The sequence below is a fragment of the Scyliorhinus torazame genome, chromosome 10 (genome assembly GCF_047496885.1).
Source record: "Scyliorhinus torazame isolate Kashiwa2021f chromosome 10, sScyTor2.1, whole genome shotgun sequence".
NCBI lineage: Eukaryota > Metazoa > Chordata > Chondrichthyes > Carcharhiniformes > Scyliorhinidae > Scyliorhinus > Scyliorhinus torazame.
In genome coordinates, this window is record NC_092716.1 from 261,614,585 (window position 1) to 261,632,886 (window position 18,302).

At 45.3% G+C, this 18,302-nt stretch overlaps 1 protein-coding gene across 2 annotated transcripts in view; it reads left to right on the forward strand.

Annotated features, from left to right (window-relative positions):
• ano1a (anoctamin 1, calcium activated chloride channel a) overlaps window positions 1–18,302 on the forward strand; it is a 235,369-nt gene that overhangs the window by 186,033 nt on the left and 31,034 nt on the right. For both annotated transcript variants that reach the window (XM_072466740.1, XM_072466741.1), the window contains 2 exons: window positions 9,003–9,155; window positions 13,829–13,881. In XM_072466740.1, the coding sequence (XP_072322841.1) occupies window positions 9,003–9,155; window positions 13,829–13,881 (206 nt within the window). The remainder of the gene's footprint in view (window positions 1–9,002; window positions 9,156–13,828; window positions 13,882–18,302) is intronic.

Sequence of the window (18,302 nt, forward strand, 5' to 3'; positions counted from 1 at the left end):
AATCTTTTAAAGAAAGACAGCAGGTTTAAATTCTCCACCGAAACTGGTATTACTTTGAAATCACCCAAATGAACAGTCTTTAGCTTGTCGAGATATCCATACACACCTGCTGGCTTTCACTGCAGCTCTCCACTCTGAAAACGAAATTAAAACACAGACACACACCAGCTTTTTGCTCAAAGCAAAAGTAAAAACAGAGTCACAGCTCCGCTCCACCCACACACTGACATTACTGCAGCTATTTGATGAACACCCATTTCATAAAGGTACATCCACGACAGCTATTTGATAAACATCCATTTCTTAAAGGTGCTCTCACATGACGCATTCACTGCTTGCTTATTCCACTAACTTGCACCAACACCCTTGGGAATTCCTTTCAAAACTTCCTCAACTTTCTTCTCTTTGCCTTTTTAAAATTAATTCCTCTAGCCTGCCATTTGTCTTCCGCTTTTCCTTAATTTCCTGTACATTCTGGTTGGGATCCACTCGCCCCTTATTTCATTTGCATAAGTAGTGCGATGTTAATGTTGGTGAATTAGTGAGAATTCCTCATTCTGGGCCTGGATATAAATGCTCTTGGATATTCTTCTACCCAAACAACCTCCTGACCTCTCACTGTTGAATCCCATTCTGCTTGAGAGTTAATTCTAACTTGTGCTTTCATAACTAAGGAGCAACTAATCTCTCGATCCCTACCTCCCTTGTATTAAAGGTAAGATAAAGTCAGCATAGTCCCAAATGGCCATAGGCTGCTTTCCCCTTTGAGGGGGAGAGCTGACTGGTGGTGATTAAACCTGAGGATCACCACACCTCAGGCGAGGGGCAAGGTTGAGAAGACATGAATAACCTCCCTTGTATAATCCACAAGAATGTGGAGCCCAAGCTTTGGCATCATTTAAGTCGAACATTTTGATCTGCGTCACCTTATTTTCAAGTTTGATGATGTCCTGCCTTATTGGTCTTATCCTATTTTGGGGTTTTCTCAGTGGACGGTTCTGGCCTGACTGTTGTGACCTCTGTGTATGGGCCCGCTGCTAGTGTTCTCAGGATCTGATCAATCTCACAGACTAGAAATTGGTGAAGACTATTCAACACTGTGAGCTTATTCCGATGTCCTATCTGCATCAACTCTATTTTGCATCTTTGCCCCACATCCCTTCACCGTTACCCATCAATCACAGTCTTGAAATCTCCAATTGGCCGAGCATCCATGTTGTTTTGAGGAGAGAATTGCCCAGCTCTGGTTTAACATTCCGCCAGGGGTTTAGTTCTGGTAACTTGCAACGTGATGCCTGGGGCCCAGTGTCGGTACTTGAAACCTGACTCAATTCTGCCGATGTTTTTTTTTTTCAAAAATTTGAAAGGACGCCCGAGCTTCTCGAAAGGTGTCCCAGGACCAGATCCAAAGTGTACCTGGGCTTCCCAAAGGGATATCCTGACTACTCCAAGGAATCGCCCAAGTCCAGACCTGTTTTTATCTGCCCACGGAGGGTTCCACACTCTTGGCCAGCTGAAATCCCATTTAACCGAAGACCGTGATGCACTATCGATTACTACAAAAACAAGAGTAGTAAATAATCGAGGCTTTATTGAGCAAAGATGTTGTGCCTCCTGTAGCTGCTCCCAGAATGGGAGCAGCTCCGGTGCGCGCGCACATTTATACGCCGCCTACTGGGCAGAGCCAGCAGGCAGGGATTTACCCATGTACCTCTAGTACAGGAGCTTTACCGTACTACATTTAATATACAGGTACTACATCTAATATACAGTTAGTGGTGACTACCACAGACAGTGGTGATTTAAATGGCCTGTTGCCTCTGTAACAGTGCTTGTGTGAACCCAGCCTAACTGCATTTCCCCCCCCCCCCCCCCCCCCCCCCCCCCCCCCCGCCCCCCACCCTGAAAATAGGACGTATTGTGCTCGGGGCCAGGACTTCTGACTTCTGGGTTAATTTCCATTTTCGCCATGACCGAGAGGCTCGCCGTCATGGTACAGGTTCAGGCTTTTCATTCCACCCTATTATGTAACCGAGCCATTTTCTGGGTTGAAGTGTGACAGGACAAATAGTGGCATCAAAATAGAATCAGACCACTTGGACCAATTGGCTTACGTCAGTGTTTAATGCTCTTTATGACCCTCCTCCGATTCTAATTTGCCTAATCCTTTCAGCATATCCCATTTCTATCCACCTCATTTAAATATCAAGCTTCCCCTTAATTGCATCCGGTTATTTGTCTCAACGTTTGCGTTGGAACGTTGCTTGTTTTAATTACTGTTTGGGTAAATAAGTTTATCCTGTATTTCATGTGACATTTATGGTGGCTTTCACATTTTTAAGGGCCACTGGTTTGGAGGTTCTAATTTCTATGTCTACTCTATAACCCTTCATAATTTCAGAGAACTTTCATCCATCTGCTTTCACGTGTCGCTGGAAAAGTGTCCCAGCCTGTTCAGTCCTAAGTTGCTTTCCTTAATCAAGGTCCTCTTCATAACTGGGGGTGTTCCCAGCAATACTGACCAGTGAGCCTTCTAAAGGCGTCAGTGGAATCTGACGCAGCTGGGAGCTGATGGGAGTGGCCACAAAAACCTTCCATTCAACAGACTTCAATCCCAGAGGAGATTGAACCACCTGCCAAGATTTCACAGCTGATTCCATTGGAAGCTATAGATCGGGGGAAAAAATAGTTTTGGATGGGCACTTCCTGGGTCACCTACCCTCAGTCGGAGCATCAAGCAGACACTCCTGTTTTGCTGATGGAGTAGGCCGCCCCCTGCCACTGTGAAGGATTTGCGATTCCGCACTTTGTGGTCAGGTCCATCATCATCATAGGCAGTCCCTCTGGAGAGAGGATGAATTCCTTTCACTCCAGTTCAATAGATTGAGATGGTTTAATAAGTCCAATGCACACACTCAGCCATGCATGGGATAGGTGGTGCTTGAAGGTTTGGGTAGTTGGGACTTTTTGGGATTTGTGCGCTCCCACCAACGTCTCCGCTTTGCCTCAGTCTTCTCCTGACAAAGTCGTTCGGTGTCTTCCCAAGTGAACCTTCTCCATTTTGGACAGTCACAAACCAGGCGCTCCCATGAGTCAGTGGGTGTGTTGGACCGCTTCAGGCATTTTCTTCCAGGACATTCTGAAGCATTTCTGCAGTTCTTCTGTCATTGGGGCATCCTGATTAGAATTTCATGCCCGATGTATTGGAGCACATGAAACAAAGGGAAAGTAAACACTTGGGATGACCTTTTCTTGGACCATGGCATTTATAAGCTGGGGTGTGGAAATTTAGCAGTTTAACAGGGCAATGTCATGTCCTAGGAATATTAGCAATCGATAGTTTTGATGAGAAAGACATTGTGTACTGAAATGGGCACTTCTGGCAGTGGTAACTTTCAGTATCTGCTTCTCAAAGTTAGAATTTTGCTTCAGTAACTTTTTATAATGGGTGGGCCCCCCCCCCCCCCCCCGCCCCCGCACAACATGTTTTCCAGAGACAGCTTGCTATTGGCTGGTGGCTGGATCGTCTGGTCCTGCCAATGTCAAAAGCGCCTTGCATTGTTTGCTGGCTGCACTGTCGGGAAATCCGCCCGAGGGGGAGGTGCCGTGCTGTTGGTGGGACAGGAAGGCCCCTCCCTGCTGACGGTAATGGCTGGAAAATTCAGCCCTATTTCTGTGTATTTGAGGGTGGACTTGCTTTGATGACTAAATAATCACTTATACCTCTGAGCCAAGCTTATTGTATTTCAGCTACCCCATTGTCTTTTGTTGGCACAAAGCTGTGATCAGTGGTCCATAACAATAAGACATAGGAGCAGAATTGGGCCACTCGGCCCATCGAGTCTGCTCCGCCATTCAAACATGGCTGATATTTTCTCATCCCCATTCTCCTGCCTTCTCCCCATAACCCCTGATCCCCTTATTAATCAGGAACCTAATATGGTTCAGGTGGCTTCAACCTCGCACCATAATTCAGGGACATAACTTTGTCAATGTGGGTATTTCTGTGCTGATTTCTTTGATGTGATTTTGCACATTCCCTGAGCTACAGTTCAAGTTACTGTACAGAATGGTCCCAGAAATGTTCTCCTAACCTGCGGCTGTGAGATGAGCTGATGCTGCAATGTGGTGACAATATTGCAGTCGTTCAGGATGAGTTTCACTCTCTCTCTTTAAACAGGGCAGCACGGTAGCACAGTTCCTTCACAGCTCCAAGGTTCCAAGTTCGGTTCCTGGCTTGGGTCACTGTCTGTGCAGAGTATGCACATTCTCCCCGTGTCTGCGTGGGTTTCCTCCGGGTGCTCCGGTTTCCTCCCACAGTCCAAAGATGTGCAGGTTAGGTGGATTGGCCATGCTAAATTGCCCTTAGTGTCCAAAAGGTTAAGTGAGGTTACTGGGTTGCGGGGATAGGGTGGAGGTGCAGGAATGGGTGGGGTGCTCTTTCCAAGGGCTGGTGCAGACTCGATGGGCCAAATAGCCTCCTTCAGCACTGTAAATTCTATGAAAATAGAACTCCTGTAAGAAAGACTTGATTGAAAAGGCCGCTTAAATCCATTTTCCCTGAGGTATTGCTGAATAACATTACGCTGATATGATGTCTGCACATCATTCCTTTTTCAGTAACTGTTGGTTTATTTTAATAGTTACTTCAATCCTGTCCACTTAGCGATCAAATTTCAAGTCTGATTCACTTTGTATCCCTTTCAGAATTATATTTATAATGAACTTCAGTGGCTATGACCACACAAAATATTAGTCATGTTATTATAATTAAAGATTGACGCTGCACAGGGGAACGTTCGGCCCAGCTTGCCTGTGACAGCTCTGATTGGATACCCGCTCACTTCTTTCACCATAGCCACTGCACTCTGGTTCAAACAGATCACAAACTGGGGCATTGGCGAAGGATTTATGAGGTTGTGATCAGCTATTCCATTTTTAATATGGGTGAGAGGGAGAGAGAGAACAAGTTTCACTGAAAGTCCCTGAGGAAAGATCACTGGACAATGAGTCAAACTAACATTTGGTGAATTTATAGGCTTCAAATGATTTAATCAATTTGACAAAATGCTTCCTATTTTTATCTACTTCCAAGTATTTATTCAATTTCCTTTTGAAAGTTTATTATGGAGCCTGTTTTTTGTTTTTTTTACCACTTCAGTGCATCCTCGGTCCTTAGCTGCTCGGAAACAAAATTCCTAACTTTGCTTTTGGATCTTTGTCAATTATCTTCAGTACATGCCCTCAGCTGTCGACCCTGCTGCCACCGGAAAAAAGTTTCACCTTAATTACTCCATGCCCCTGATCGCACATCAGCTTTCCCTGGTAGATATATTCACGTCCCCATTATTTTAAATTAATTTGAGCGTGTAAAGTTTAACCCCAGTGTGGACTATTTTTGGTGCAGTTTTCAGCTTCCTGGAATCTTGCTCTGAAAATCCAGATGTTAATTCGGAGCCACCGCATATGGGAAAGAGGTTTTTGACCTTGCATACCTATGATCTAATTCACTGGACTAGGGGAACAGAATCCAATTAATTGACCCTCCTATTGTCTTTTTACTTAAATAATGTGAGAAACAAAGGACTTGAATGAAAGTTTAATTTCTTAATTAAGTTAAATTGTTAATTAAAAATTAATTAAGGGGCGGCACGTTGGCGCAGTGGTTAGCACTGCTGCCTCACGGCGCCGAGGTCCCAGGTTCGATCCCGGCTCTGGGTCACTGTCCGTGTGGAGTTTGCACATTCTCCCCGTGTTTGTGTGGGTCTCACCCCCACAACCCAAAGATGTGCAGGGTGGGTGGATTGGCCGCGCTAAATTGCCGTTTAATCGGAAAATACAAATTGGTTTTTTTTTTAAATTTAAATTAATTTGTTAATTAAAAATTAATTTGTGACTAGGAAGTATTATGTCAAATTGTTTTGGAGCCTGTAAATTCACCACATGTTAGTTTGACTCCCTTCCCAGTGATATTAGATCTTTCCAGTGAAACTTGCCCATATTAAACGACTCTGGCCCTGTGTGTGGATGGAACATCTATTCACTGCCTCATAAATCCTCCTCAAATGCCACAATTTCTTAACTGTGTCAACCTGAACGCAATAGCATATGTTTTTGAATTGTGCCTTAGAAGCTGTCATTATGCCTGACTCGCATGCATCCCAATCAATTGATGTGAGACCCGGGCCGGGATTCTCTGCCGGAATTATTCTCCGTTATACCGGCGCCCGGGGGTTTCCCGACTGGGGTTTCGGGGCAGAAATGTGGTAGGGGTGGAGAATCCCGCCCCCTATTTCTCATTTGGATAACACAGACTCTCCATATTGACGAGGTCAGTTAGCTCAGTTGTCTGTAGCGCTGGGTTGACTCTGCGGTGCCAAAAACATGGGTTCAATCAATTCCCGTAGCGGGAGGTTATCATGAAGGCCCCGCCTACTCAACTTTGTACTTCCCCCAAGGGCCGGTGACCCCCAGTCAGCTCTCTCTTAAAGGGGAAGGCAGCTTATGGGCCTCGGGGGCCTCTGGTACATTTCATGCGGAGAGCAGCCTGTGGTCCTCTGGGACTAAGATGACTCTCATGGGAGAACAGCCTATGGTCTTAGGGCAACTTTCATTTATTCAAACAGCATCTACTCCACATTGGAAAATAACTGGCAGGGATAATGCTTTCTGCGTGCATGTAGAATCTCATGCTGGTATTTTACTAATAGTCCCTCAAGCAAGCAAGGCCTTATGAAATTCCTGATGGATGACTAGCTCTGCAGTGTAGAGGATCACACCTAATCGCCACATAAAGTTAAGACTTCAAGATCTTAACAGCTAGCTGTTTCTTTTCAATAGTTTTGCGTGTTTTTACACATCTCACTCTTCTTGGATGGAAAACTGTCTGTTCCTCTGTGCTGGTACAATTTCAGAGCAACACCACCAAAATTACCTTTAGTTGCATTTCCACGACAAGTCCATCTTTACGCCAACATTAATCTTGAGGAATGTAAATCAAATATCAAGACCCCAATGCGTTTTACTAATCCTTTTAGCTTGGCCGTATTCTCATTTCCAAGTGAAATGTGTGAGTTCAAGTCCCACTCCCGGATACATCACTTCAGTGCAGAGCTGATGGAGCCCTCCATTTGCTTGGCTGTATTTCTGATGGGGATATTAAACCACGTTTAGTTGACATAAAGAATTCCGTGGTGCTACTGGAAGAAGAGCGGGGGAGTTCTCCTGGAGATGTCCCAGATGATATTTATTCCTCCGTCAACAATGGATTTGATTGCTCCTTTACCTTGTTTGTGGCGCTTTGCTGGTTACATGTTGGCCACTGTGACAGCGCTTCCAAAAGTAATTAATTGGCAGTGCTTTGGGATATCACAGCTTCATGAAAGGCACTATATAAATGCAACATTCTTTCATGTTTCTACGGTGGGTTTTCCACAGACAGTTGTGAAGTCTAGCATAGGCTGCTTTCTGCTGACTTGTTCATAGCAATTGTAAACTGCAATGTCTCACAGTTTGCTGCTGATTTAATGATGGCCCATTCACAAAAGCGTTTCCCAGTAACAGGAAAACTGTGAACCGGCCTCGTCTCGTCCAACTCGCTGACAGAATATATTCTCCAGAGTTTCCAACCAAATATTTATACCTTGTCCTTCAAACCTGGATGTTGCTCTGTTTTGGAATGTGCAGCAGGGACACGAATCCTGTGGGCTTTGGCCAGATGGTGTTTTGAAAATGAGGGAGAATTCAGCGAAGGGCCACAGTGGTTAAAATGCCAGAATAATCATTGGCTTCCTTCAGAGAGGTTTTATTTTGGCCCAGATGAAGTATAGGTGAGTCTTTCCACGTGTTGCTGCCTTGCAAAACAATTGCAATGTCCCTCCTGCTTGATGGATTATATATAACCAGGATTTTCAATTCTCAAATCAACAAGCTGTGCACTTTCCTTTGTCAAAAACTCAGGATGAACCATCAGACCAATTACAATCTCCGTTCATCCCTACACCCTCTTGAATTTTGCCTTTTGTATATTGTCGAAGTCATTACTTTGTCTCCTTAAGACCAGCATCCCTCAGGATAGGTTAACTACAGTGTCATTCACAACAGATTCGGGCCTGAACACTCAACGATGAGTAAAGATTTTAGGAAAATTCAGCAATTTACCTGGGAATTCAAACTGCGGTTATTCACACCGAGTCACCAAGGATTTAGAGTTGAGAGTAACGGCAAATCTTAAATGACTGTTGAAGGCAATTAAGTATCTTCTCCTTTTGGATCATCAAAAACTACAGATATTGCTGAGTTGGAAAATGTATTTGCAGTTCTCTGCACTGGTCCCACTCTGAGCAATGGGAAACTTGCTGCAGTAGTGTAAAGTACATTGGTTTAGCTGTGCATTGCAAAATACAATGGTGGTTTTATTTTGTTTAATGCTATGTCATCATTTAACAAGAGATCAAGTTTTTTGTGGTAGCATTGAGTGAAATGTTCCCCATCATTGCTCCTCAGACTGAAAGCAGGTTTAACATTTTTTTAAAATATAAATTTAGAGTACCCAATTATTTTTGTGTTTCAATTCAGGGGCAATTTAGCGTGGCCAATCCACCCACCCTGCACATCTTTGGGTTGAGGGGGTGAGACCCACGCAGACACTGGGAGAATGTGCAAACTCCACACGGACAGTGACCCAGAGCTGGGATTGAACCTGGGTACCCAGAGCTGGGATTGAACCTGGGTCATCGGCCCTGTGAGGCAGCAGTGCTAACCATTGTGCCACCTTGCTGCCCCTAAGCAGCCTTAACATTGCTGAAAAGAACAACATCTTGCCAAAGCTTTTCATCCTCCACTCATCCGAACAAATGCAAAAATGCCAAATTTCAAAACGATCTCAACAATTTATAGTACTGAAGACAAGAGTGCTGATTGGCTGATTCTATTATTGACGACATGTAAATGGTAAATTTTTGCAGCTCAAAGTACTTAAACTGCACTATTCATTTCTGCAGTAATCCAGTTCGGATTTGTGACCGTATTTGTGGCCTCCTTTCCGCTGGCTCCACTATTTGCACTGTTGAACAATGTCATTGAAATCCGCCTGGACGCTAAGAAGTTTACCAGTGAGCTCCGAAGACCCGATGCAACAAAAGCAAAGGATATCGGTCAGTAAATCTCAGTCTCATTTTTCTCATATCTGTTTATTTGATTTAACACATTTCAGGGGCTATCCATTAACAGAAACAGAACTCTGTATTTATTAAGAGATGTTTTTGTACAAATCGGTTATAATGATCTGGAATGCACTGTCTGAATGGGTAGTGGAAAGAAATTCAGCGCCAATTTTGAAACGGAAATTGGATCTATACTTCAAAAGGGAAAAAGATTTCAGGTAGAACTAATCGGTCAGTTGTTTAAGAACCATGATGGTCGAACAGTGACCTCCTGACCTATGAATCTCACGATGAGCTACCATGTGAAGGGGAAGCACTGACTTGTGATTCAAAGTGAACACAAAGGGACAATTCTACCGGGATTCTCTGCAGTTAAAACAGAATAGATCCTAATGGGCCAGACATTGATGCAGACTGTGTCAGGAGAAAAGCTGACTCGATGAGCCCAATTTTGATTTTGCTAGCCAAATGGTAACGAAAGGACTCTGCGCAACCAATTTAATAAGGGCTCCCAAAGGAACCAAAATATAAATAACATTCAATGGAACAAGGGGAAGGAGAACAACAAAGTTGTTCAAGAAATATTCCTACAAAAGCAATAGTTGAATGAGACACATTGGCAGCCATTGATATTTATTTTATTTCAGTTAGCACACCACTGGGATTCTTAGTCTGAATCTGGGATGCTCTCCACAGGAAACAACGGGTTAAAGTATTTTAAAATAGAAAAGGAGCATCTTAAATTTCAGTAGCATCTGTAAATCATGGAAACTAGTGACTGAGCTAATTCCCAGATTTTATTTTGTGGGAGATATCGGCCATCGGGTTTTCTGGCTTCATGTGTATATACACCATATGTTGGAAAGTTCCATAAATAGCCAATACTCCCTAGGATGGTCAGTGAAAACATTAACTCTTATCTAACTCAGCTGGAATAATTACAGTGTTCTTACTAAACCGATAGTGTCATTGACATAATGTATTTGTGAATGCCGTGGTTTGTGAAATAAAAAATCTTTTCACGGGAATAAAAATAAAACATTGAAGCGTCCTTAAATTGTGAGGTTAGCAGCTGGTGTTAGAAATGCTGGGTTAGTTGACAAAATAGAAAATCGTGGTGGTCTTGTAAGCTGGGCCGAGGAAGGTAGGAAAGGGAGAAGGCCATTCTGCACCCCCCCCCCCGCCCCCAACCCCCGCCCCCAAAAACGTGTTCTGCCAAAGTTAGGTCATTGCTGATCAGCACCTTCATTCATCTCCCGGCCTTAGATTCATAACCTACAAAATGCTTCCTGAATAAAAAAAATCTACGAATGTCAGTTTTGAAAGTTTCAGATGGCCAAGTCTGATGAATTGGACTACAGATTTACACATCCTTTTGTGTGGGTAAAGTATGTTCTCCCCGTGTGTGCGTGGGTTTCCTCCGGGTGCGCCGGTTTCCTCTCCTAGGCCAAAGATGTGCAGGTTAAGTGGATTAGCCATGATAAATTGCCCATAGTGTCCAAAAGGTTGGGTGGGGTTACAGGGGATAGGGTGGAGGTGTGGACCTTGGGTAGGGTGCTCTTTCCAAGAGTTGGTGCAGACCCGATGGGCCGAATGGCCTCCTTCTGCACTGCAAATTCTATGATTCCAACAAAACCCCTTGAATAACACAGCTCTAAATTTAAAGTAACATGCTTTCTCATACTCTCAACCAGGCGCTCTCTCACTCGCACATACATGCCCTCTTTCTCGTCATGCCTTCTCTGTCTCTCTTGTCCACACCCCCTCTCACACATTGATGATGGTCTATCTTTTCCACTATCGGACATGAGCAGCCTATCGAGCCTGCTCAGGATTAGGACTGAACCAGGGAAGAGCAGGTTGCTTGCTCTTCAGCCAGACTTCCATATTGACGATCACATTTAGGGACATGTTGGCTGTTTCTAGACCTCCCATATCCTGTATCAATTCAACTGTTTCTGACTGACTTGATTACCACTATGCCCCTGGATGCTTCACCTGATGCCGGTGTTCTGTAATTACATGGTGTACCTTGTGTTGCCCTAATATGTATTTTCTTTTTATTTTCTTTTATTTTCATGTGCTTAATGATCTGTTGAGCTGCTCGTTGAAAAATACTTTTCACTGCACCTCGGCACACGTGACAATAAACCAATCTAATACAAGCACAAAAACTCCACACAGCGAATTGGTTCTGTCTGTGATACTCCCACCCCTAACCTCTCTTTCTTGAAGTGTTTAAACAGAGTCTTAGCGTTATTTGCAAAATGAGAATTGGTGCGGAATGAATATCTTGCTACTGTTTGAGATGAGTGGCTGCCCTTGGCATCAAGGCAGCATTTGACCGAGTGTGGCATCAAGGAGCCCGAGCTAAACTGGAGTCAATGGGAATCAGGGGGAAACTCTCTGCTGGTTGGAGAAATACCTGGCACAAAGGAAAATGGTTCTGCTGTTTGGAGGTCAATAATCTCAGCTCCAAGTCATCTTACCATCTCCAACTATCTTACCAGCTGCTTCATCAATGACCTCCCTTCCATCATAAGGTCAGAAGTGGGGATGTTCACTGATGACTGCACAATGTTCAGCACCATTCGTGACGCCTCAGTTAATGAAGCAGTCCGTGTCCAAATGCAGCAAGACCTGGACAATATCCAGGCTTGGGCTGACAAGTGGCAAGTTACATTCGCGCCACACAAGTGCCAGGCAATGGCCATCTCTTACAAGAGAGGGTCTAACCATCGCCCCATGACATCCAATGGCATTGCCATCACTGAATCCCCACAATCAATATCCTGAGGGTTACCATTGATCAGACCGAACTGGGCTAGCCATATTAATACTGTGCCTACCAGGGCAGGTCAAAGGCTAGAAATCCTACAGTGAGTAACTCACCCCCTGAAACCCCCACCGCCCAAAGTCTATCCACCATCCACAAGGTTCACGTCAGGAGTGTAATGGGATACTCTCCTCTTGCCTGGCTGAATGCAGCTCCAACAACACTCTATAAGCTCAACACCATCTAGGACAAAGCAGCCCACTTGATTGCTCTCCTTTCCACAAACATTCAATCCCCCCACTACAACGAACAGTAGCAGCCGTGTATCTACAAGGTGCACTGTAGTAACTCGCCAAAGTTCCTCAAACAGCACTTTCCAAACCCACGACCACTACCATCTAGAAGGACGAGCAGCAGATACCTGGGAACCCCACCACCTGGAGGTTCCCCTCTAAGTCACTCACCACCCTGACTTGGAAATATATCGCCGTTCCTTCACTGTTGCTGGGTCAAAATCCTGGAACTCCCTACCTAATAGCACAATGGGTGTACCTACACCTCGGGTTCTGCAGTGGTTCAAGGTGGCAGCTCACCACCCCCTAGGGAAGGGCAATAAATGCTGGCCTGACCAGCGACTCCCACATCCCGTAAAATGAATTTGTAAAAGACTAAAGTCAGAATAACCTTTCAACCCAACCAGTGTCCAACGCTGTGGGACAGTTGCCCTGCATTATTGTGTCACCTAATGCAGGAAACCCTCAGAATATTCATTAGCTTTTTATGTGAAATATTCAGATTATCATAGAATTTACAGTGCAGAAGGAGGCCATTCAGCCCATCGAGTCTGCACCGGCTCTTGGAAAGAGGACCCTACCCAAGGTCAACACCTCCACCCAACGCTAAGGGCAATTTTGGACACTAAGGGCAATTGCTCATGGCCAATCCACCTAACCTGCACATCTTTGGACTGTGGGAGGAAACCGGAGCACCCGGAGGAAACCCACGCAGACACGGGGAGAACGTGCAGACTCCGCACAGACAGTGACCCTGTGGGGAATCGAACCTGGGACCCTGGCGCTGTGAAGCAATTGTGCTATCCACAATGCTACCGTGCTGCCCCAACACGGACCCCTACACACCTAGTCCATTGAGTTGGAATTTATCCAAATACATGATACGGCAGTAGTGGTGTCTCTCAGATATCTGTCTTTCTGCAGCAGTTTATCCGTGGTATGGTTTCACATATTCTTAGAATCATAGAATTTAACGTGCAGAAGTAGGCCATTCAGCCCATCGAGTCTGCACCGGCCCTTGAAAGAGCACCCTACTTAAGCCCCACACCTCCATCCTATCCCAGTAACCCCACCTAAACATTTTGGACACTAAGGACAATTTAGAATGGCCAATCAATCGTGGGGAGGGCAGCACGGAGGCGCAGTGGTTAGCACTGCAGCCTCATGGCGCTGAGGTCCCAGGTTCGATCCCGGACCTGAGTCACTGTCCGTGTGGAGTTTGTACATTCTCCCCGTGTTTGCGTGGGTTTTGCCCCCACAACCCAAAAATGTGCAGGCTAGGTGGACTGGCCACGCTAAATTGCCCTTTAATTGGAAGAAATGAATTGGGTACTCTAAATTTTAAAAAGAAAAAATAAATAAATAAATCGTTGGACTGTGGGAGGAAACCAGAGCACCCGGAGGAAACCCACGCAAACACGGGGAGAATGTGCAGACTCCACACTGACCGTGACCCAAGCTGGGAATAGAACCCGGGTCCCTAGCGCTGTGAAGCAACAGTGCTAACCACTGTGCTACCAGATGTAGGAGAATAACATGAAACCCAATACCCAAAATGGTAGACAAGAGAGTAATGATTTTCCTATTGCATCTAGGTATCTGGTACGACATTATCAGAGGGATTGGGAAGTTGGCAGTCATCATTAACGTAAGTATATATTATTTATTTAAAAGAAAGTGTCCCTTACTTCAGGAATTTTCTTCTCACTATGTTCGATTTATAAACATGGATCTGAATGTGCGCCAAGCATCTCAAAACTTGTTTGCCACTTAATTTGGGTACCATTTATGAAAAGATTGCAAGGCATTCTTGAAGATACTCAATTGCCGACAAAGTTGGGGCAAGATAACGTCCAAAGTATGAGAAAAATGAGCAGATTAGGTTTTGAGTGCAAATTAAATGTTTATGATCTATAAAACTGTTGAGAATGAGAACTCGATGTGCCTACTACTCGGTTAACCTTTCTCAAAGCTTTCTGAAGTTGCTTTTCCCAAGACAAATTTGTGGATGTCCAGAAACTGGCATCCTAAACTTTCCCAGTAAAATGGGAACTGTCAATGTTCAGCATTCTGCAAACTGTGTTTTCCTAACACTATCGCGGAGACGAGAGATGTAGCTACTGTTACTGCACCAAAGTCGTCACCTTGTTAGGTTTTTATGTAAAATCAAATACTACCAATGACTGATTACATGAGGTCATTGTGCAACATTAATAATCACTTGGTAAATGGCTCTGGTTTGTATTTCTGGCCACAATGAGCTGTATGGGGTGTTGGTGAGACCACATCTGGAGTATTGTGTCCAGTTTTGGTCTCCTTGTTTGAGGGAGGATGTGGTGGCATTGGAGGCAGTTCAGAGGAGGGTCACCAGATTGACTCCGGGGATGAAAGAGTTGACGTATGAGGAGAGATTGAAGAATTTAGGCTTGACTCGCTGGAGTTTAGAAGGGTGAGAGGGGATCTGATCGAGGTGTATAAAGGGATTGATAAAGTAAATGTTGACCAAACGTTCCCCCTTGTGGGACAATCTAGAACAAGAGGTCACAGATATAGGTTGAGAGGCGGTAAAACTGAGATGAGGAGGAACTACTTCTCGCTGAGGGTGGTGAATTTGTGGAACTCACTGCCCCATAGTGCGGTGGAATCTGAATCATTAAAAGGTTTCAAGAGGGAGGTGGATATATTTCTGACTTTTGGGGAAAAACGGGTCAAAGGGATATGGGGAACAGATATGAAGGTGGATTTGAGACCAGGAAGAGATCAGCCAGGATCTGATTGACTGGCGGAGCAGGCTCGAGGGGCCGACTTCTGCTCCTAATTCCTAGGTTCCTAAGTAGCTTCTAAAAAACATACAAGTGCATTTCTCAATTCTTCTCCAGTGAAGAGCAATCAGAGGTGCGATTTAATCACCGCCTTGTACTCGGCGTGGATCGGAAGCACTGGTTTAATGGGAAAGGCCGAAATGAAGATTCATGCCGGGCGCGAATCTTTGCCATCCAACCGACCCTTTCCGAAAGGCAGGTCCCGGATGTGGCCCATATATGGCACGCATATCATTAACCCAAATTTGCATTAATTTCCATCTCATTAGTGAGATTGAAGCCAAATGTAGTGGCCTCCCGAGAATTAACCGGCTCCCCAGCGAGAAATCACACGGATGTCATTTAGTACTCCTTTTTAAAAACGTGAAGCTGGCGCAGTGGCTGCTATGGGGATCTGAGGAGGTGAGGAGTCCGTTCCATTTTTGCACATGCAGCTCAAGGGCACCGAAGCTGCTGCCCCAGTGCTCGAGGAGGGGGCGGGCGGGCGGGGGGAGAGCTTGGGATGGCCTTAACAGGGACAACTACAGCTGTCTGTCCTACCAAACAATTCCAGGATTGAGCCCAGTGTTTGGTATATGCTGACGGTCATTTTATTTGACTGTGAGCAGCCTCTGGCTGCACAGCTTCTAATGACAAATTAACTCTGTTAGTTGTAAGAGCACTTCTCAGCTGCAGGTTGTGTTTGCCGCTCGCTCCTGCTGGTGGCTGCAGATGCCTGGAGGCTGCTGTTCCTGTTTCCTTTTTCTGTAGCTGGAAAGAAGGATATTTTTTCTAAGATTCCTGAGTCCTGGAACGCCGGGCTCAAGGGGACCTGTGGGTCCAGAAGGCAATCTGGTTTGAAGAAGGGACCTGGTGCGCGACATTGATCCAAATGGGCCAGCTGATGAGGCCGCTGAAGAAATGTTTTTGCAGATTGCTGATGCTTGTGTTGCTGGTGCGGTGAGTGCTGCGTGTAACTGGCACGTCACCACGGGTTATACACGCTGGAAGTCAAGGATGCTCAACTGCACCTTGAGCGACGGTGGAATATGTGGATGCCGGGATTTGGTTGCGGTGAGATTGGGCCGTGTGGGAGGGGCCTGCACAGCTGCGGCTCCTGGACGGAGAATGACTCTGATACGTGGAACAAGTCACACATTGATTGACAGATCATTTTGACAACCAGTTCTGGACAAGATAACACATTCTCAGGCTTATCGTCCATTTCTGTTGAGGAACCTGTGAGGGTTGATATCCGTGTGTTTGGTTTTTTTTGTGTGAAAATAAGCTGATATAGCTTTGTATTGGTACCAATATGGAACGGTGACATTTCCTTCTTTTTTAATGGTTACTGTGATATGTGGAATGTTACTTTTGTGAGGGCCACGAAGAATCCAGCACAGTTTTAAGGATACAAAGAAATAACATCTATTTACAATAACACATATATACAACAGTAGCAGTAACTTCGCTTGCTGCACACTCCTTCCTGCTGGTTCCAAACTGGCCAGCTTTATTTATACAGGGAATCTGCTCATGATTTCTCCGCCCCTCTCACTGGGGAAGCTCATACTCCCACAGGATTGTGGGATTGTCATTAGTCCCCAGCCAATGGTAAGCAGGCAGGTTATAACAGTTAGTGTTGATTTTCAAATCTTTGTTACTGTTGACCGTTTGATAAACAAAATATTCTCAAATGGATTCTCGTGGTTACATGGCCATTTCTCAAACGGTGTTTATTATTGCATCGCATTTCAATCAGACTTTGATGCCTGAACACTTTGCCTGAACTCGAAGTGTCAGCACCACAGAGGCAGCAGTCAACAATCAAACACTCGCACTGGGGATATCCTCACGACCAAAGGGTCACGGGAGGGCACCTGAGCACTGTCTCCCTAATGTTCTCGGCAGGAGTCTGGGGTCAAGGGGTCTCCGTTGTCGCTGGGGGTGAGTGTGCAGAGCGAGGTTTGCCAGCACATCTGGCTTGTTGAATGGCATTCTGAGAGAAGGCAGGGTTACGTAAGGGTGGGGGTGGCTTTGGGTGGAAGCCCTAATCATTGTCCGTGCCTCCCCTCCAATTCCTTACAAATACCAAAATGGATGGTTATTTCGGTCCTGCAGAGGATGCCTTTGCGTTTCTGGTGGCAGTCCAGGTGGCCAGGCGCCAGAGAAGGCAGCAGCTTCAACACAGGCTGGAGATGGCACCCTATATACAGGGAGCCATCCACCCACACACCCTGAAGTTCCCTGGCCATCCGCCAGGCCAAGGTAGAACTCCGAGGGAGACGCCAACAATGACACAAGGTGTACAGGCGTCGTTGGTCTTTTGACTGACCGCATGTGCCACAGGTGACTACATCTCAACAAAGAGACAGTGTGGCCCCTGTGCCCATGTCCTCACGGACGTGGAATCCTGTGGAGGAGAAGGACACTTGCTCCTGGTGGCCATGAAGGTCTCAGCAGCCCTGAATCTCTGCCACTGGTTTATTCCAGGACTCTAGCAGGGTGTGTGCGGCATTTCACAAGCTACATCCCACAAGTGCATCCGTGAGGTCACAGATACCCTACGTGCCTGGGCAGCTGACTATATTAAACTTGAACTGGACCAAATCCACCCAGATGCCTGGGCAGTAGGATTCTCTCTTGCCGGGATGCCCCAGGTCCAGGGGGGTAATTATGGATGCATGTTGCTTTCAGCACACCAGGGCATCAATTAAATATGGGCCGCAATCTCGCCAATACGGCTGTCGACTAACACCCCAAAATGGCAATTAGAAATGTTTCCGTTACATCGGGCCCCTAACCTTGCTCAATGATTTCCGAGAAAAATCTGGCTGAGATAGAGTGCTCAATACAGTGAATGGCCAACACCTATTTGAGCTGTTGGGCAGTCTAATACTCTGCTAAACCACAAAGAATTGCTCAAGTGCAGTTATAAACCTGTTAAAATAATACCCAGGTTGATAAAATGTTAACCAAGGGAAACTCCACGAAAATATAACTTCTATCAACCAAACATGTGTCGGGTTTATGCAAAATGGAACAGATGTGAAAGATTTGAAACCGGCTTATTGACCCAGGTTTTCTCATGGTTGACTCCGGAATAGTCAGGTGATGGAGGTTACTGTGCGAGAGACCTATTCTTCCAAAGGTAATAGAATGGCCACCTCCTGCTTTATTTCATTTGAGACTTTTTTTAAAAAGTTTTCAACTTGATTTATGCAGAACAAAAAATACCTTTTGTATAAATAATGGCACATTGTATACA